The 20,937-nt window shown below is 38.3% G+C and overlaps 3 protein-coding genes across 5 annotated transcripts; 1 reads left to right on the top strand and 2 right to left on the bottom strand.

Moving 5' to 3' along the window:
* Nucleotides 1-1,975: 1,975 nt before the first annotated feature.
* On the bottom strand, nt 1,976-6,306 carry LOC111432728 (ras-related protein RABC2a-like). Its single transcript, XM_023069664.1, has 6 exons — nt 6,065-6,306; nt 5,728-5,796; nt 4,963-5,028; nt 4,264-4,385; nt 3,342-3,470; nt 1,976-2,290 (listed from the first exon to the last, which is right to left on the bottom strand). Exons 1-6 carry the CDS (start codon nt 6,201-6,203, stop codon nt 2,180-2,182), a joined length of 636 nt encoding a protein of 211 aa, XP_022925432.1. The 5' UTR covers nt 6,204-6,306; the 3' UTR covers nt 1,976-2,179.
* Nucleotides 6,307-9,336: 3,030 nt separating this feature from the next.
* LOC111432726 lies at nt 9,337-13,969 on the bottom strand. The gene is made up of 4 exons (XM_023069661.1): nt 13,571-13,969; nt 11,303-11,697; nt 10,132-10,325; nt 9,337-10,057 (listed from the first exon to the last, which is right to left on the bottom strand). Exons 1-4 carry the CDS (start codon nt 13,861-13,863, stop codon nt 9,650-9,652), a joined length of 1,290 nt encoding a protein of 429 aa, XP_022925429.1. The 5' UTR covers nt 13,864-13,969; the 3' UTR covers nt 9,337-9,649.
* Nucleotides 13,970-17,832: 3,863 nt separating this feature from the next.
* On the top strand, nt 17,833-20,490 carry LOC111432725 (pentatricopeptide repeat-containing protein At3g26782, mitochondrial-like). 3 transcript variants are annotated; one of them, XM_023069660.1, is made up of 2 exons: nt 17,833-18,140; nt 18,615-20,490. In XM_023069660.1, the coding sequence occupies exons 1-2, from the start codon at nt 17,926-17,928 to the stop codon at nt 20,023-20,025; spliced, it is 1,626 nt and encodes a 541-aa protein (XP_022925428.1). In that variant the 5' UTR covers nt 17,833-17,925; the 3' UTR covers nt 20,026-20,490. The 3 variants fall into 3 exon arrangements, with proteins under 3 accessions (XP_022925428.1, XP_022925427.1, XP_022925426.1); XM_023069659.1 differs by having other exon boundaries at nt 17,833-18,892; nt 19,133-20,490; XM_023069658.1 differs by having other exon boundaries at nt 17,834-20,490.
* Nucleotides 20,491-20,937: the final 447 nt, after the last annotated feature.

Here is a 20,937-nt window from a genome sequence, read left to right as displayed (position 1 = left end):
TGGTCTATCTTGAGGACCTTTGTGATGTCTCACATTGGTTGGGGGGGAGAACAAACCACCATTTATAAGGATGTGGAAACCTTCTCCTAACAGACGCATTTTAAAGCCTTGAGGGAAAGCCCAAAGAGAACAATATCTGCTAGTGATGGATCTGAGTCGTTACAAATGGTATCAGAGCCATACACCGGACGATGTGCCAGTCTTCTCGCTATTCCCCGAAAGGAGGTAGACACGAGGCAGTGTGCCAGTAAGGACGTTGGGCCCCAAAGGGGGGTGGATTTGGGGGCGGTCCCACATCGATTGGAGGAAGGAAAGAGTGCCAGCGAGGACGCTGGGCCCCGAAGGAGGGTGGATTGTGATGTCCCACATTGGTTGAGGAAGAGAACAAACCACCATTTATAAGGGTATGAAAACCTTCCCCTAACAGACGCGTTTTAAAGCCTTGAGGGGAAGCCGAAGGGGAAAGTCCAAAGAGGACAATATCTGCTAGTGATGGATCTGGGTCGTTACAACCTTAGTTCTTGGATTCTGAAACCTTGGTTCTGATCTAAGAGTACTATTATGGTTCTTAGTTTTGTGTCTATGGGTCGTTACAACCTTGGTTCTTGGATTCTGAAACCTTGGTTCTGATCTAAGAGTACTATTATGGTTTAGTTTTGTGTCTAAGGCTTCTTACGTTTCGAGCAACATGGTCTTAACCTACATCCAAGACTTCATGTGTTCCCGACATAAAAACAAAGTAACTTTCTTTTCTTTTACTTTTTATTTTTTATTTTTCATTTTTTTTTCCTTTTGTATTATTTCTTTCTCCACTCATTTATTTATTTATTCTTTTCTTTTACCTACTTTTTTTTCTTTTTCTTTTATTTTATTTGTCCTTTATTAAATATGTTTTTTTATTATTTTTTTTATATATACATTTTTTAGTTGTTTTTATTATTTTATTAATAAATTAGTATAACAGTATATATCTCATTCAATATAATTTATTCTACTGTATATAATATTTAATTTTTGAAATATACTAAATATTTACAATTAAAAATTTATATAAATTTATTTATAATTATTAAAATTTATTATAAAATAAACTAAAAAATAGATGCATAAATTAAAATTAAATTAAACTTTAACTAATTAAAATTATTTCAATAATCTAACTTAATAAAAATAAGTGAATTATCAAAAATTAAATAATAATGATAAAATTATTGAAAATACTGGTATAAAATTCTTATTTGATTACCTAGTATTCTATTCCTAGACATTTTTTTCGAGACATCCTAAATAAAACTTTGAACCAAACGATCCCTATAAAAATCGGGACTTGGTATTGTTGGATGAAAGGTATGATTATGAGTTTATAATCAAGGAATACTATCTCCAATGGTGTGAGATCTTTTAGGGAAGCCCAAAGCAAAGCCACGAGAGCTTATGCTTAAAGTGGATAATATCATACTACTATGAAGAATCGTGTTCATCTACCATGGTATCAGAGCCATGTCATAAACTTAGTCATGTCAATAGAATCCTCAAATGTCGAACAAAAGTACTACAAAAGTATTGTGAGCCTGAAGGCATAGTCAAAAAATGACTAAGACTCCAAAAGTAAAGGAGTCGAGCCTCGATTAAGGGGAGGTGTTGGATGAAAATCCCACATCGGCTAATTAGGAAATGATCATGGGTTTATAATCAAGAAATACTATCTCCGAGGTCTTTTGGGAAGCTCAAAGCAAAGCGTATTCATTTAACATGATATCATAGTCATGCCCTAAACTTAGCCATATCAATAGAATCCTCAAATGTCAAACAAAAGTACTATAAAAGTGAGCCTCGAAGGCATAGTAAAAAATGACTAAGACTCCAAAAGAAAATGAGTCGAGCCTCAATTAAGGGGAGGCGTACTTTGTTTGATCCCACGTCGGTTAATTTTAAAGCAAAGACAATTTTAAAGCAAAGACATAAGAGCTTAATCTAACTAAATTCACCCTATTTTTTTTTTTTTTTTAAAAAAATTACTTTACACAAGCAAATCAATGTAATTTTATGAGTCTTTTTTTTTTTTCTTCACCCTTTCAGATTGTACAAATAATAACTTACTACTGAATAGGGAAAGCAACAGTGTAAGAGAAGAAACTTACATGTACAATGATGAGGTTTTTATATAAGCTGCTGCTTCCTAAGAGCAACAACCACCACTTCGTTGACCTTGACTTTCCTGCTTTTGCCTTAACATGTTCCTCTTTACCACACTGGATCTTTCCTCCAAGAAACTCGGAACCTCCATTATCTGCACAATATTTACAAACAACATTTGAATATGCAAAGTTTCCAAACAATAATGTCATGTTTCCTAGATTCTTGGGAGCTTCCTTTATATGACGGTAATTCTATAAGTGTTGTTGTTTGCCAAATTCTCTATAGATCAAGGGCGGGAAATCGCCCCCTCGGCTTGTTGAAATCGAGAAGATTATATAAAAATGTTAATACGTTTATGTTTTTTTCCTCACTTATTTCTCCTCCTAAACGTTCATAGTTGAAAAATCATATATAAAAGTTAAAATAGAGAATCTTTTCCGCTCCCTATGCCCTGTCACTGGAACTGATTGTGAGATGGGGAGAGGAACAACATTTTTTATAAGGGCGTGGAAACCTCTCCCTAGCAGACGAGTTTTAAAAACCTTGAGGGAAAGCCCAAAGAAGACTATATCTACTAGCAGTGGGCTTGGGCCGTTACAATGGTATCAGAGTCTAGTTCCGGGTGGTGTGCTAGAGAGGACGCTGGATTGTGAGATCCCAAATCGATTGGAAAGAGGAATGAGTGCTAGCGAGGACACTGGGCTTCGAAGGGGGGTGGATTGTGAGATCCCACATCGATTAGAAAGAGAAATGAGTGTCAGCAAGAACGCTAGTCCCAAAGGGAGGTGGATTGTGAGATCCCACATCGATTGGAAAGAGGAACGAGTATCAACGAGAACGTTGGACCCCGAAGGGAGGTGGATTATGAGATCCCAAATTGGTTGGAGAGAGGAACGAAATATTTTTTATAAGGGTATGGAAACCTCTCCCTAGCAGACGCGTGTTAAGAATCTTGAGGGAAGCCCAAAATAGACAATATTGGCTAGCGGTGGACTTGGGCTGTTACACGGATCACTATTACTATTGGCTACAAGTTTCGGTGTTTAAAAGGAAACAACCATTTTTACACTCAACTTCTTAAACTATTTACTGTGTCCACCAACAGCTAATCTGCTATGTTTTTGCATATCATATTCACATGTAAAATGTCATTGGTTTTCTTTCTAACGTAATTAAATGATAACTGTTGTGTTAAAAAGTACCTTAATTGCAAGTTCTTCAAAACATTTCGCTACATTTTCTCTGGTTTTAGCGCTGCATTCAAGAAACAAAGATCCAAGCTTGTTGGCAAGTGCAATCCCATCTTCTCTGCTTACAGCCCTTTCAGATTCCTGAGATTATTGCAACACATTAATAAATTGTGCAGATATTGTCTTCTTTGGCCCGTTACGTATCTCCGTCAGCTTCATGATTTTATAACGTGTCTATTAGGAAGATGTTTCCACACCCTTATAAGAAATGTTTTGTTATCCTTATAAGAAATGTTTTGTTTCCCTCTCCAACTAACGTGGGATCTCACAATCCACCCCTCTTGGGGGCCAATGTCCTTGTTGGCACACCGCTCGGTGCCTGACTCTGATATCATTTGTAACAATCCAAACCCACTAGTAGCAAATATTGTCTGCTTTGACCCATTACGTATCACCGCCAGCCTCACAGTTTTAAAACATGTCTACTAAGGAGAGGTTTCTACACCCTTAAAAGGAATGCTTCGTTCCCCTCTCCAACCGTGAGGTTGACGGCGATACATAAAGGGTCAAAGCGAACAATATCTACTAGCGGTGGTTTTGAGCTGTTACAGATGGTATCAGAGCAAGACACCGAGCGGTGTGCCAATGAGAACGTTGGGCTCCCAAGGAGGGTGGATTATGAGATCCCACATCGATTGAGGAGGGGAACGAAACATTCCTTACAAAGGTGTGGAAACCTCCCTCTAGTATAGAGTAATGCGACTAAGCATCCTCATATACGTAAGGGGTCTGAGGTCCTTTCAGATCAGATTATCATGCCATTTTCGATAAAGTCATTAGTGTCTAATCCTTCCATTTTACACATAGACATCCTAGTTTATACATTTATAAACTGTATTGACCATGAGTGTCGTAAGAGATACAAAGAACTTACCCTATCAACTTTGTTTCCAACGAGCATCTTGACACAGTCCTGATTTGTCAAATAAAGCTCAACTTCATTTGCCCATACATCCAATAGGTTTGTAAAGGTTTCTCTCCGAGTCACATCATATACTAAGACAAACAAAAATTAAAACAATATCACTAGACCAAAAGTAATGTAATATAAGAAAGTGCGAATTTAGAATTCTCCATGAATTCTTACTTTAGGATCTAAAGAGTTTGATGAGAACTAACACATTTCACAACGAATGTGCACTTCTTTTAAAAGAGGAAATAGAAAAGAATGAAACATAAACAATAAAGTTCTATCCAAAAATACCCATCAATCAGATGGGTGCTATCAAATATTCATCCAATGACTGAAATAACTAGTCCCATCTTGACCGTAATTTGAGTTCAGAGGGAATTCAACAAAATGAATCTATAAATAATTCCCAATTCGTTAATTGTAAAAGAGGTTTTAGAGAAAAAGAAGAAAAATAACGAACGATCTTCTGCATATCCTTCTCCTAATTCAGTGTCATGATCAAGCTCAATCAATACTCTATCAGAACATACCAAAAATGCTGAGATTCATTGTAATAACATCGTTTGATATGTTTTGGAACATTCAATGGACTCTGAAAGCTGACAGTAAATCACTGAATGCATCTAAGTCGAAGCACAAGATTACCATTTGATAGCTTACCAAGAATGATCCCTTGAGCACCTCTGTAGTATGAACTAGTTAGTGATCTGAACCTCTCTTGCCCAGCTGCGCCATGTTAAATCTTCAATAAGTCAGCCACCTTTTCTTTAAGTAACATTAAATTATTAACTTTGAAGCTCTCAACAAATTTTGAATGGATAATTCAATGCTTCAGAAAGCCATCCACCTTTTGACGAGTGAATTGTTTTTTAGTTTATACTTAAAAGCAAGCAAGCGTGACCATCTTGCATGGAGAACTTAAATATCTTCAGTCATTAATGGAAAAGAAAGTGTAATTGCAACATAAATTAACAGAACAGAGACCAAAAAACGGTTCCAAATAAGAGTTATCTTTTCCTCCCTGCCCACAATCTATTAAAATACAAGTCCTTCAAAAAAAAATATCGCAATGAAATCTTTGACTTATCAATTTTTTTTTTTTGATTGACAAATAACTTATGGATAAAAGATGGGTAAGTGAATCAAGCATCCCAAATTAAAAAGTTATTCAATTACCTATCTATTAATATGCCTCGATCACAGAAATAAATTTAACCCTAGATGTTCGATCGTAATACTTGCCAAATATAGAGGCAAAAAAATCTTACATTATTTTGAAATTTTAAATATAGGTTAAAAAATCTTACTAAAAATATATTTTAACCTATATTTAAATTTTCAAAACGATCCAAAGTTCAGTGTCCAACTCCAAAATTGAAATCATAAAAAACGTAAAACAGAGATCCATTTGATTCAGTTCATTACCGGTATCCCAAATAGTCAGCTTCAATCTCTTACCACCAATCGTAAGTTGTTTGATCTTGAAATCCACACCTATAGATAACAGTGAACACAAATTCTCCCTTAGAACAACTAATCAGAATAAATTCAATTCCACAAATCACCTATACTTTCCTCAATCTAAAATCTCCAACTCCTCTACTTTCTCCATTAAATTCAAATGAACGAATCGAAACCTACTAGAAGAAGCACAATGCAACACAAATAATCAACTCAATCGCTTAATTTTCGAAGCAACCAAACAGATTAAGAGTAGATAAAGAGAAGGAACATAATCGATTGAGTTAGAAAAAGGAAGTACCAATTGTAGGAGTGAGATTGTCGACAGAGGCGGAAATGAAGGTGTGTAGAAGGCTACTTTTACCGACGCCGGAATCGCCGATAAGAAGCACCTTAAATGAGAGATCGTAGCCACTGATCTGGCCGGACGGCGATCCCATTCTCAGTTCTGTATCTCTCAGCTAATGAACCAATGCTTCTTCGTTTCTCTCTCTAGAAAAAAATGGAGTTTACAAAGCAAAACGAGGAGAGAGAGAGAGAGAGAGGTATTTATAGACGGCAATGGCGACGTGGTTTCCTTCACTACGCATTTTTGGATTGAAAAAAAAGAATAAAGCGGCAGAGGACCTCACAAGAAAACGGCCGAAATTACCTTTTTAAAACTTTAAATTTCATCGAACCGAACCAAACCGAACCGAACCGAATCAAACCTTAAATTAAACGAGTATAATCATTTATAATTTTTATTCATTTAAGTTAATTATAATTAAAAAAAAATCGAAGAATTTATGATAATTAGAGGTATACACGACCCAAAATGTCGGGTTATATTTTTAATATTTTTTTTAAATATGTTATTTATCCTTAATATATGTTATATTAATTATTAAAATTTCATAAAATTCAAATATTAAATATTTATCAGTCAAATGCATCATTAATCTAGATTAAAAATATTTTGTTAAAAATAGAAAATATCACGTTTTTTTTTTTTTTAATCCTTATAACGATGGTCCACGTTGTTGGGAATGAACACCGACATTCACAATAGAAGTCGTGGAATTGACTTGCAAACTTAAGTTGAAGAAATATGGAGAAAATTTATGTCGGGATTTTTCTTTAAATTTGGCAAATGAAATCTTTTCCGTGAAGTCTTCCACGTCGTGACTTCGAAACATGAACAGGGCTTGTGGGAGCCTCTCGAGAAAAAAAAAATCTTCAAGGGATTGGAGAGAATTATTCGCTCGGAGAAGAGATTTGTAGAATACTTATAAACGTGTATGAATAAGCTAGGATTGAGCTTGACTGATAATTCCGGTACAATGGTTGGGATCTCGATAAGTTAGTTAGCTCACTTAGCCCCATGATTGTATGATACAAGTCCGTCCCCGAATTTTCTAAGTTAAGATATGTATAACGAATCATAATTCTCGAGTTTTAGTAATGAGTATGACGTGATAGATCGTTATATGCATGATAGACAATGGGACGGAGTTTTCCATTAGAACCTAAACTAAAATAGCGTACGATGTTTATAAGTTTTTCCCTGACCTTAGAATTATGATCTTATGCATTACCAATAGTAATATTAGTGCTTATACGATTATCAAGACCTACTTATGGACTTGCATCTTTTAATATCTACTTTTCAGTCCCGGCGGAGTTGAATGTGTAAGCACACATGGACTCACCAAACACGCTCGTATACCTAAGGGAAAGAAGCTTGCATCATATAACGGTGTACATAGATATCTTAATGTACGTGTCTGTACTAATCATAATGAGAAAATATCTCGATGCACATGACATACAAAATGTATAAGATCCCCTCATGGCATATACTTATGATGCAACTCATACCTCCATACTTTTCGTGACATAGCGTCTCTATGAGGCATACATACGTGTCGAAAATGTACGTCTCATAGGGAAGCTACGTCTCCAAACGTGTCGGAAATGGCTCTTGAAGAGGGTCCAAAAATATCAAATTCGAACTGAATTAGTCGAGAGGTTGAGCTAGAGCCGGAGCCGTTAGAACATGGATTCTCCGACAAGTTCCAAATCGTCAAATGGGATGAAACGAAACAATTGTTGTGACTCAATAAGCCAATCAACCTCCCTTTTTATATTAGAGTCCATCTCGGTGAGGACTTCGATGGGGTTAGAACCAGAGAAACACAAGGAAACCGCCGGAGTGGGGGATTTTCCTCCTCACCGACCCCAAAGAGGGTGGCTCAGTCGCTAAGTAGGCCGGCCGAAAGGACACCAAATGCCTAAACAAGACAAACATACTTTCTTTCTGCTAAACACAAACTTTTCGGTCTTCCCTCTAGCACACGGGGATAGGAGGCCCTATAAGTTTTCTTTTGTATTAGGCCTCCCGTGTATTTGTTTTGTTAATTGAATCCTTTTAGTAACTTTCACACTTATTTGTCTCGAGTCTGTAAATAATCCACTTTTGTAAGTAGCCGTTTATAACTTGAGTCCCTCGGAAACCAAGTCGTTACGTGAATAGTATTATTGAAACGAGGTACTAACAACTCGGGTAATTTGATTTTTTATTTTATTTTAATTATGTTTTGTTTAGAGTTGAATCTGAACCTCGTGAGAGTTTTACGGGAGGAAACATGCTATCATCCCACGTTTTGAAGTTTCTTTGAGGTAAGTAGCTTGTTATATAAGTGTATGTGTAACGACTTAAGTCCACTGTTAGTAAATATTGTCATCTTCGGGCTTTTCCTTTTCAGGCTTCACCTCAAAGTTTTTAAAACGCGTCTGTTAGGGAGAGGTTTTCCACACCCTTATAAAGAGTGCTTTGTTCTCCTCCCCAACCGATGTGGGATCTCACAGTATGATCCCTAACTTTCATGCTGAATGTCATGATCATACTTTTTCATATGTGTGTTGTCGTGCTGAGTGTCTTGATCATACTTTTTCATCTGTGTGATGTCGTGATCTTGACATGCTCACGACCATTCTAGAGGGGACCCTAAGTCCCATATATATTTTTCGACTGATTTTGTAGGTTCGTCAGACCTTAGGCGAGGTTTGTCTAACCAATTGAAATCAAACCAATTTAGTTAGCTTCTGAGAATAATGAAAGGTTTTCACGAGGGATGAAAGGTCGAGGAGGTTTGATTTGACCTGACCAATAGGTTTACTTTCTACAATTGAAGAAGCCCACAAACTCGAAAGTCTTGACCACCAAATCGGGAGGTTAATATGAAATTCGTCCAACAAGTCCTATACATTTAGATTTAGGGAAGGAAGAGGAAGATTTTGTTCAAGAGATCAAAAAAAGTTGAGATCTCGAGAAGATTTTTCTGAAAATCAAATTAGGTGAGTAACCTCATTCCCGATTCAATATCTCACTCTACTAATATATTAGTTTGAACACGTAAAAATTTTCTTTTTGGGGTTCCTATGAACTAGCACTGTCGATTATTTTCATAATTACAGTTGGGTCAAAAGACTATTTTACCCCTGCATCTCTCACGAGCCAATGAAAGAGTGTGCTCCATTACTCAAATCCCGTAATCAGCATTCAAAGAACCTATTCATCTACTTTCTCGATATGGGAATGTGTAGATTTCATCTCGTATGGATAACGAAACAAAACCCACAAACGGTTCGAGGAGATGAGAGCATAGCCAAAAAAAACCTACTTAAAAACAACTTAGTTTCTAATTAACTTATCAAACAAGACAATCAAAAACCATACCATCATTCATTACACTCTACAATAAACTAACCAAGAATATCAGTTTTTCCCTATTCTTTGGTGGAGGGAGCAGTCCGAGCAGTCCGATACCAATACAAAACTCACATTGGATAACCAGTGTTCGTGTTCGTGAAACCGTGGAACGTGTCATCACTACGAGTAAATTTATCCATCACTTGTCCACGTGAACGCTAGAAGAACGATGACAAACGCAGCAAATATCGTTGCACACGCAAAGAACCATAATACTCCGCTCTGGCCTCGGTTGTCTTCTTTGTTGCTCTCTTGACTGGTTAGCTCTATTTCTTTTAGAAGTTCTCTAACTTCATCAATGTCTGCATCTTTTGCAGCTTGTACCAGTTTACTTTGAATTTTCTCCAACTTCGCTAGCCTCTTTCGTTTCACGACGTCTTTAGCTGACCAAATGAATCCAGTCATTTTCCATAAGAGGATGCCAACGTATATTGCAACGACACAATCGACAGAGTAATGGTGGCGTTCTCGTATTTCACGTTGAGCGCTGTGTATTACAAAAAACCATACAACTGCTGAGCTAAGACCTCCATAAGCCTCCTGTTTCAGTGCATGTATTAGCCAAGAAATAAAACAATATCTCACATCAACATATTGCACGCTAGAGTCTATACCGTCCAGGCCATGGCCGTGAGCACGGCAACGAGCATGTGCCCGCTGTATACAAGGTCGTTGCAGCCACCCCCGGCCTTCTTAAGTACATTGTACCAAGAAGATCCTTCAGAGGGTGTTGGTCGTAGGAAATCTATTAAGAAGCTCATTTTACCCCAATCAGGTCTGAAGTCGCCAAGAATCCGTCCCGGATCAGCTGGGAAAACATTTTACACGTTAACAACTCAGAAAATAGAGAAATTTGAATTCATTATGTGCAAACTATCTTCTACAAAGCTATACATCTCAATAACAAATCATCATCGAATCTTGATGTTTGGTTCTACATTGAGTACTATGAATGTAATAGTCAAGGCCCACCATGCCATTAGCAGATATTGTCCTCTTTCGACTTAAGGGGGTTTTAAAACACGTCTGCTAGGGAGAGGTTTTCACACTCTTATAAGGAATGTTTCATTCCCCTCTCCAACCAATGTGGGATCTCCCAATCCACCCTCTCCTTGGGGGCTCAGTTTCACAATCAGTGGGGCAAATGCGCCCCGAGAAAGTCATCGAGGACGGTAACTAAATTAAGAAGGGGATACAACTAGTTGTCAACTTCTCCCTACCCAAGGTTATATACTGTGAGCCGTTGTTATTTCTCTCTTGCTTGCTTATATAACGTCTCTTTAAAAAATCTCTCTTTCGAAAATCTCTCCCTCCCCTTGTTTTCTAAAACCTTTTCTTAAAACTGAGGCCAGAGGCTCGAGCATACGTCGCTTGGCTGTAGGCGACGCAAGAACGAATTGGCTTAGCTCACTTGTCGTTGGAAAGTGAGTGCCGCACAATCGCAAGTCCGCTGCCATTAAAAGTGCGATTGTGACACTCAGCATCCTCGCTGGCACACTGCCCGGCTCTAATACCATTGTAATAGCCTAGCCCACTACTAGCAGATATTGTCCTCTTTGGGCTTTCCCTTCTGGGCTTCTCCTTAAGGTTTTAAAACGCGTCTGCTAGGGAGAGATTTTCACACCCTTATAAGGAATGTTTCATTCTCCTCTCCAACCAACGTGGGATCTCACAACGAAAGTGACAAGTATTTTCTTACAAAGCAGTTCGAGTGCTTTTTAAACATTTTAAAAAATGCAGCATTAAATTGCTCTTAAATATGATGGTTTTCAGTGAGTCACTTACCGAAAGCTATGTCCTGATTTATTAACTGGCGAATTGTATCAGCATCTTCAGCATAAGGAACATAGTACTTCTGTGCCCAACGATGAGGATATGCTGGGACTCGGAATCGAGTATAGGCACACCATGGCCGTGCAGATGGCAGAATTGTAGATACAAAAGTTATGGCTCTAAGAAGTCGGCCAATTGCCATGGTGAACATATACCTCGCACCTAATCCGAGTCCAGGAGCTTTTACTGAGCCAAACAGCACAGAGAACGCAAGCATAATGAACAACATCAGGAAGTGATGCAATCCAATAATCCGAGCTCTCAATATCTCCACAACAGTATGAGGAAGTTTCTCGTTCAACGCCAGGAGAAGCCATTGGCCCGTATCAGGAAGAGGAGATGTGTCACTGTCAAATGTCAAGAAAGTTACGATCTTAGAAAATGAACTGAAAATAAAACCAACAGTAGAATGAAACTGCATATTTTGTTAAGAAAATAGATCTTTTGAAAGGAAATTTGTATGTAACGGCCCAAGCCCACCGCTAGCAAATATTGTCCTTCTTAGGCTTTCCCTTTCAAGCTTCCTCTAAAGGTTTTTAAAACGTGTTTGCTACGGAAAGGTTTCCACACCCTTACAAAGAATGTAATGTTTCGTTCTCTTCCCCAACTGATGTGGGATCTCACAATCCACCTTCTTTCGGGGCCCAGCGTCCTCGCTGACACTCGTTCCTTTCTCAAATCGATGTGGGACCCCCCAATCCACCCCACTAGGGGGCCTAGCGTCCTTGCTGGCACATCGCTTTGTGTCCACCCTCTTCGAGGCTTAGCCTCCTTACTGACACATCGTACGGTGTCTGACTCTTATACCATTTGTAACGGTTCAAGTTACCGCTAGCAAATATTGTCCTCTTTGGGCTTTCCCTTTCGGGTTTTCTCTCAAGGTTTTTAAAATGTGTCTGCTAGGGAGAGGTTTCCACACCCTTATACACAATTTCAATTATAACCCGAAGTTTNTCCCCCCCCCCCCCCCCCCCTCGGCATCCTTGCTGGCACACCATCTCGTGTCACCCCCTTTGGGGCTCAACCTCCTTGCTGACACATCGCTTAATGTCTCACTCTAATATCATTTGTAACGGCCCAATCCCACCACTAGCAAATATTGTCCTCTTTAGGCTTTCCCTTTTGGACTTCTTCTAAAGGTTTTTAGAACGTGTCTACTAAGGAGAGGTTTTCACACCCTTATAAAGAATGTTTTGTTCTCCTCCCCAACCAATGTGGGATCTCACACGGTATATCATAACAAAAGATTGATCTACTAATACGATCTAAATTACTGAATTGCTACAGAACAAAAACAAAACTGGGTATCAAAAGGACTACTAAACACATCAAATATGTTTGTTGGCAAGATCGAAATTACTCTGATTAATCAAAATCTTGCTAGTTCTTGCAAGAATCAATCCTCAAAACTAACTAGCAAGGACTTTGTAGACTTCTTTAAACATAATGGCTGCATCAACGTTCATCCACATTCAATGCATCTCGTTAATTTCATAATATATTATAAATAAACATAGGAACTAGATTAATTAAATGTATGAAAAGCCATTAGTCCACCAATAACGGATGCAACAGGAAGCATTATGAGCAGCATTAATTTAAGATCCAGAAAAAGAAACAAAGTGAGACCCATCTTTACAAAATGAAAATAAGAACACCAATTGGCTGACGCTCTGCAACTTCTAAACTTGGTTCTGACAGGAATAGGAAAATGTCAATATACAGGGAGCCAAAAATGAATTTATTAGCCAGATCTCTTTCCATTTGTGATAGAAACCAAATCTAATTAGCTTTGAAACGATTATGGATCTAAAATCAGAAATCCTTTACAAAGAACGGGTAAGCCATTTCAGTCTCATAATTACACTAACAATCAGGTTATAAATGCTTTTAAAAGGATTCAGTCAACGCCTTCGTGACGTTTGAATCTGGTAAATCAAGCTAAACTACTCTCCAAAAAATATCAGATCCATCCTCAATCTCTTGATTCACACAAGAAAATGGAAAATATTCCAAATCTGGCGAGTTAATTAACGCAGATACGCAGAATCGCACCTAAACATAGACATCTAATATGATGAGGAATTAATTTTAGGTATTCGCAGCTCAAAAATCAGAAATCGATCTGATACCTCCAAGTCGAAATCAAACTTGATCATTCAAGAAATCCACAACTATTTTTTATCTGCTGAAAGAGAGAAATCTAAATCCTAGAGTCACCTGTGCCAATCAAGACCGAGGACTGCGGTGACGAAACGAACGGAAAGAGCTTCGAAGAGCAGAGTGGCGAGCATGAAGAGCATGGAGGAGAGAAACGGAATGGCGGAACGGAACTCGGAGGACCAGTGCTTGTAGAAGGGAACACGAACGACGGCGGCAAGGGCAAGAAGGGACCAAAGAGCTGGCTGGAGACGGGCATGCCATGCCGGCGAGAGGTGGCTGAGGTAGTCAATGGAGATGTATGATATGGCAATGAGGCCAAGCCCGCCGGTCTTCGAGGCCGGCCACCGCATTTGGTGGTGGCGGTGGCGGTGGCGGACAAAGACGAGCAGTGTAGTTGCTTGTTGGAGAGTAAATGGGTTAGTTGAGGAGGAAGGATGTCGAGATAAATGTTCTTCTCAACCAACCTATATTTATGTCATGTAATCCAAAAACCCGATCAATTTAGATTATCTAATCCAAACTATAAAATTTAGAGTCGGTTGAATATTTTTTTGTAATGAACGAAAAAAAAATAGCAGAGTAGTTTAGCTTCGCCAGAAATCTCGCAGTTTTCGACATAGGCAACCATGAGATATCCGCACCCAACCCACGACGCCCTCGTCGCCCTCTTCTCCACAACCGCCCTCAACCCCACTCTGCCACTCAACACACCCTTGTTGTTTGAGAGCGTGAAAGATCCAAAAAAGGCGATGAAGAACGAATTAGTTTGACACGATACAAAGAACGAGATACCAGAGTAGAAACAACAACGACACCGAGCATACTCGCACGTGTGGATCGTGTGTAGGGAAGTACTATACATCCAATTTGTCCGGACTAGAGGCCACCTAAGAGACTATGGTTTTAAATGATAGGTCCTTGCTCATGTTACATGTGTTTGCATTCCCTGACCCTAATACCTAGTAAGCAAGCTACTTATAGGCTTTGCGTTTTATCTCGGCTTTAGGGTTAGTCAGTTTCATAATTTGGTTATCTAGCCTTATCCGGTTAATTCTTTTACTGAACCTCGTCACTCGTACTCTAGGGCCACCTATCATGGATACTTACGGTTCTAGGTGCACTTAGCCAATCTATTTGGTCTATTCAAGTCAATACCCGTTTGACATACGAGTTAAGGATTCCCTCATCAAATCTTGGGCTCTAAGCTGAATCGAGAAGTATGGATCAAGTCTACCTATTAGCAAACTCGCTGCAGTTTCCCTAACAGGTTTCGTTCGTGTCTACTACTGAACATTAACTAGAAGCTCCCTAAACCCTAATAGGCTCTATATTATACGTTTTTCCAGGCTCTAAATAGTACAAAGCAGATGTCGTATTTCTTTTTACTAAGTAGACCTCATAAGTTGAGACAAGTTCACAACTAAGAGTTGTGCCCTAATCATCCCGAGGCAACCTATACAATCAAAATCAACCCTAAATATGACTCTCGGACCAATCATAGGCTAAGATTCATTAAACACGTGTTCGTTACTCTAATTTGATTCCTTCATCAAACTTGTAGTCTTGATATCCATGAAGCTCTTAGTTCCTTTATCTAGAATCGACCCATAATGGCTCTGACATTCCCCTTTTGTCTAGTCTAACATCCCGAGTCTGAGCTAGACATCCCACCTAGGTTAGAAAACATATGAGATCCCAACGAAAAGTTTAATAAAGTGGTGTCTAGCTGATTGGGTATCGTATTAGGCTTAGGGTCGGAAAAATCGTAATTCTTCTTACTCTAGGGATCTGTCATAAAAGGCTAAGGCAGAACCTAAACATACGACGGTTTATGAGGTTCATAAAGCCGTACTTCAAAGCTATATATCATACTCGTCCTTAAACATCGTAAAAGTATGCATAATTCATTCATAAGTTCATAAATAAGTGCTATGTAACGTGTCATCCAAAGTTCATTAAAGCCTAACAATATAGTAGACATTGTAGGGGCATTTTGGTCATTTTTATCCTTCCGGTTGGTTTATGCCCTAAACATACTCTTACGAGCTTCAAATTCATAGTATTAGGTCATACTTTAAAATTTCATATGTAACGGGTCATTAAGTGGGTCAATTTCTTGATTTAGCTAGTTTTATGTCCTATTCGATATTACCAAGTAAAACGTCCCATTGATGTCCTTAACGGGTGGTTTTTGATCTAATCCTTCCACGTTCACTTAATAATAAGTAAACTTAACTTCTTAGGGCATTTTCACGTGATCCCCAAGTACATCTTAAGAAAAGTTTGGGATTAACTATTACTTGCTCGATCGCATTTAGGGACTCGGTTCAAGTCTTTTCCAAGCTCAAAATCCTCTAAGTTTCCGTAGGCTCGTCCTTTATTGTGTTAGCTTTCTAGAACCATTCGAATTTATACAAAAATTAGCCATTAATAGTGTAACTTGACTTAAAATTAAGGGCGGGTCAGAAAACCGAGGTGTAAATAGTTCAATAGACAAGATATCAATTGGCGAAAATGGGTCACTCGTTAAATAATGGGGTTGGGTTAGATTGAATTAGGACATATTTTAGACCCGGCCCAATTATTCGGATTATAAATTTTTTAACTTAAATAACCGTTTAAGTTGACTCGAGTAGTTCAGATCATTTATTCAAATTTTTATTTTTTATAAAAATAAAATATTAGTTCGTAAAATATCTATTTATTTATTTTCTAACATTTTATTAAAATTTGACCCTCAATTTAAAAAATTACTTACAAATAGTTGAATTTTATTTTTAATAGTGGCTAGAAAATAAATTATTAAAATAATAATGAAATTAAATAAACAAAAAATATTTTAAAGGTTCCATTTAACCCAATCTATTGTCACAATAACTCGTAAACCAACCGATCTATAAAGTTTTTTTATTAATTTGAAATCAACCCGATTCAAACAAGTTCATAACACAACCTAAATAGCACGAATTGAGTTGAATTGATCAAATTTTTTAAGTATTTTTTAAACACGTTTAATTAAATTATTTTTAGTAAGGTCGTTAGTTTTAGTTCACTCTACTTACCAAACACAATCAACCTAGGGGCAAAATGGTCATTTTGCCTCAAGCCTCGACAAAATGAAAGGAGAGAGAGAGAGGAAGAAGGAGGTTAGGGTTTTGGAAGGGAAAAGACGGAGAATACCAAGAACCGCCCCTAATCCGCCATTGAAGATCGAAAAATCCAGTCAAGAACGATAAACATGAGTTTTTGTTACTTTGAACGTCTTTATATCGTTCTGAGGACGAGTAACAATTTTAAGAAAACTATGTCGTTGTAGGTGGACTAAAACTCTACGATTAAGTGAACCAAGTAATAAGTTTTTCATTAGTTTGAAATCAACCCGATTCAAATAAGTTCATAACACAACCTAAATAGCACGAACTGAATTAAACTGATCAAATTTTTAAAAAATTTTTAAACACGTTTAATTAAATTATTTTTAGTAAGGTTGTTGGTTTTAGTTCACTCTACCTATCGAACAAAATCAACCTAGGGGCAAAATGGTCATTTTGCCCCAAACCCGGACAAAATGGAAAAGAAAAGAGAGAGAGAGAGGAAGAAGGAGGTTAGGGTTTTGTATGGGAAATGACAGAGAATACCAAGAACCGTCCCAAATCCGCCATTGAAGATCGAAAAATCCAATCAAGAACAGTAAACATGAGTTTTCGTTACATTGAACGTCTTTATATCGTCCTGAAAGTCGAGTAAAAATTTTAAGAAATATACGTCGTTGTAGGTGGACTAAAACTCTACGATTAAGTGAACCAACTAATCTATAAAGTTTTTCATTAATTTGAAATCAACCCGATTCAATATAAGTTCATAACACAACCTAAATAGCATGGACTGAATTGAACTGAACAAAAATTTTAAATATTTTTTAAATACGTTTAATTAAATTAATTTTAGTAACGTTGTTGGTTTTAGTTCACTCTACCGACCGAACACAATCAACCTAGGGGCAAAATGGTCATTTTGCCCCCGGACAAAATTAAAAGAGAGAGAGAGGAAGAAGGAGGTTAGGGTTCTGGAGGGGAAAAGAGAGAGAATACCAAGAACCGCTCCTAATCCGCCATTGAAGATCGAAAAATCCGGTCAAGAACAGTAAACATGAGTTTTTGTTACTTTGAACGTTTTATATCGTCCCGAGGTTGAGCAAAAATTAAAAAAAAAACATGTCGTTTTAGGTGGACTCGGTAACTTTTTTTCATATATTTGAACTCAACTCGACTCAAATAAGTTCTTAATACAACGAATTGAGTTGAGCTGATCGAGTTTTTCGAGTATATTTTAAACGTTGTTGATCAAATTATTTTTAATAAGAACTCTTCCATGATCTCGCAAGCAAAATAGTTTCAAAATCAGCGCTGCTTATGATTGTGATTCGCTGCCGGAGCCTGCTTTTCTTCCGCCGTCTCTGCCACTCAAGTCTCCAGCATCCGGTATCTCCTCGGCCTATTGATTGTGAATCATGCACCAACTACATAAAAAATTGCAGTACAATCAAATCCTTGAAATGTGTCCACGCTTCAATTCTCAAAGCCAATCTCCACCTCAACTTGTTCTTTTGCACTACTCTCATTTCGCAGTATGCGTCGCTTGGCTCTGTTTCTTACGCCTATTCTCTCTTCTCTTTGTTGCAATCTCTTGACGTTTTTCTCTGGAATGTCATGCTTCGTGGTTTTGTTGATGCTGGGTTTTATCGTAAGGCCATGCTTCTCTATGCCCAAATGCTGGATTTGGGTATTCGACCTGATAATTTTACGTTTCCATTTGTTTTCAAGGCGTGTGGGTTTGTGCAGGATTTGGATTTTGGGGTTAGGGTTCATTATGATGCTGTGAATTTTGGGTATGAGTTGGATGTTTTTGTTGCGAATTCACTCATTGCAATGTATGGTAGATGTGGGCGTTCAGAGCTTGCACGAGAGGTGTTTGATAAAATGCCTGAAAGAAATGTTGTGTCCTGGAGTTCAATCATTGGTGCTTATGCACAAAATGGTCAATATAGTTTAGGAGTGTCGTTGTTTTCGCTGATGTTGATTGAAGGATTTCAATTAAACAGGTCTGTACTGTTGAATGTCATGGCGTGCGTACACTCAGAGAAGGAAGCTGATGATGTTTTTCGAATGGCCATGGATCATGAGCTTGGTTTAAATCAATCAGTCCAAAACGCAGCAGTTGGTATGTATGCACGATGTGGAAGAATTGACACTGCTGAAGAGATCTTTAATGGAATTCATAACAAGGACTTGGTGTCGTGGGCATCGATGATTGAAGCTTACGTGCAGGCTGATCTTCCCCTGAAAGCTATGGAGATTTTCAGAGAAATGATACTCAAAGGTCTTCTGCCTGATTCTATCACCCTTTTGGGTGTGATTCGTGCTTGTTTAGCTTTAGGATCTTTTAGCCAGGCGTGTTTCGTACATGGTTTTGTTATCCGAAGGTTTTTCGGGAACCAAGTAGTGGTTGAAACTGCCATTGTTGATCTCTATGTCAAATGTGGAAGTTTAATATATGCCAGAAAAGTTTTTGATAACATGAAGGAAAGAAATGTTATCTCATGGAGCACCATGATATCAGGCTATGGATTACACGGCCATGGTAGGAAGGCAATTTGTCTCTTCAATGAGATGAAGAACACAACCAAGCCTGACCACATAACATTTGTATCAATATTAGCGGCTTGTAGTCATGCTGGTTTGGTTGCAGAAGGATGGGATTGCTTCAATGCCATGTCTAGAGATTTTGAGCTGAAACCGGGATCCGAACATTATGCTTGCATGGTCGATCTCTTAGGTCGAGTCGGAAAGCTTAAAGAAGCTCGTGAGTTTATCTCGAAAATGCCAATTAGACCCAATGCTGGGGTTTGGGGTGCATTACTTGGGGCATGTAGAATACATTCAAATGTAGAAATGGCTGAAGTTGCTGCAACGAATTTACTCGAGTTGGACCCGGAGAATCCTGGGAGATATGTTCTTCTGTACAATATATATCTGTCATCTGGAAAAAGAAAAGAAGCAGACCAGATTAGAGCTCTTATGAAACAAAGAGGTCTGAGAAAAATTGCAGGCCACACGATTATTCAGATGAAAAACAAGGTTCATACGTTTGTGGCCGGGGATCGATCTCATCCACAAACTGAAATGATTTACTCCGAGTTGGATAAAGTGATTTATAGGATTCAAGAAGAAGGGTATACCCCTGATTTGAATTTTGTATTACATGATGTGGAGGAAGAGACGAAGGAAAAGCTTCTATATGTGCATAGTGAAAAGCTTGCTATTGTTTTTGGGCTCTTGAATTCTGGATCAGGTAGCCTCATTAGACTTCAGAAGAATCTCCGAGTTTGTGGTGATTGTCATACTTTTACGAAGTTCGTATCGAAGGTTGCAAGGAGAGAAATTATAGTAAGAGATGCTCGTCGGTTTCACCAATTTAAGGACGGTACTTGCTCGTGTGGAGATTACTGGTGAGTTCCATATATTGATGTGAGATCTCACATCGGTTGAGGAGGAGAACAAAACATTCTTTATAAGAGTGTGAAAACCTCTCCCTAGCAGACCGCGTTTTAAAAACCTCAAGGGAAAGCCTGAAAGGGAAACCCTAAAGAGGATTGGGCTTGAGCTGTTACAATTGTTACACGAAGAATGACCGAAAGGGAAACCCTAAAGAGGATTGGGCTTGAGCTGTTACAATTGTTACACGAAGAATGAAATGCACATGCACCAGAGCTTGATCAACTCCTAAAAACGACGGTACTTATGATTCTAAACGCTTGCTTACCATGGATTCTAGTCTTTTAATTGATTTATTCATATTAAAGTCTTAAGAATTTCGCTTTGCTGGCCAGTAATGCTAGTCATTAGTTCAATACTACTTTAAAGATAACCATGGGTCGTGCATGTCATGTTCTTGTTCAATTTATGTGCTTAATTTTAGATTGATCATTGCCCTTTCTAGCATTAGCCTTCTATTCTTCAGGTATCAATCTCCTGAGTCAAGTTGAGTAAGCTACTATTTTGCTTAATACAGTATACAAAATCCCAAGGATTTGGCTCTTGAGTTGAGTAGAAGAGCCTAACTCTTAGCAATCCTCTGCCATTAGTCTAAGAACACCTCAAGAACCTTGCCAAGTTAGTCCTCCCGATCTGTTTAGTTTATGCTTATAGCGTTCGGACTCGTGTGCCTTCTAGAACTAGGAGTTTTCGAGCTTGCTGCGTATGATTAACTAGCATTGCAGCGGCAAAAGGATTAGACGTCCTCCCATACTATGGTTCCCTGCAACCCAAACCTAGTGCCACATTAGGTTAGGGAGTTGGGGCAATAATAGCTCCTCCACATCCCAAAGCGCGCTGCCCTTCTAGGCACGCAACACTAAGTAATCC

This window comes from Cucurbita moschata, unplaced genomic scaffold (genome assembly GCF_002738365.1).
Source record: "Cucurbita moschata cultivar Rifu unplaced genomic scaffold, Cmos_1.0 Cmo_Scf00040, whole genome shotgun sequence".
Lineage (NCBI taxonomy): Eukaryota > Viridiplantae > Streptophyta > Magnoliopsida > Cucurbitales > Cucurbitaceae > Cucurbita > Cucurbita moschata.
The sequence above is the reverse complement of the archived record's forward strand: the minus strand, read 5'-3'. Positions and strand labels throughout refer to the sequence as shown.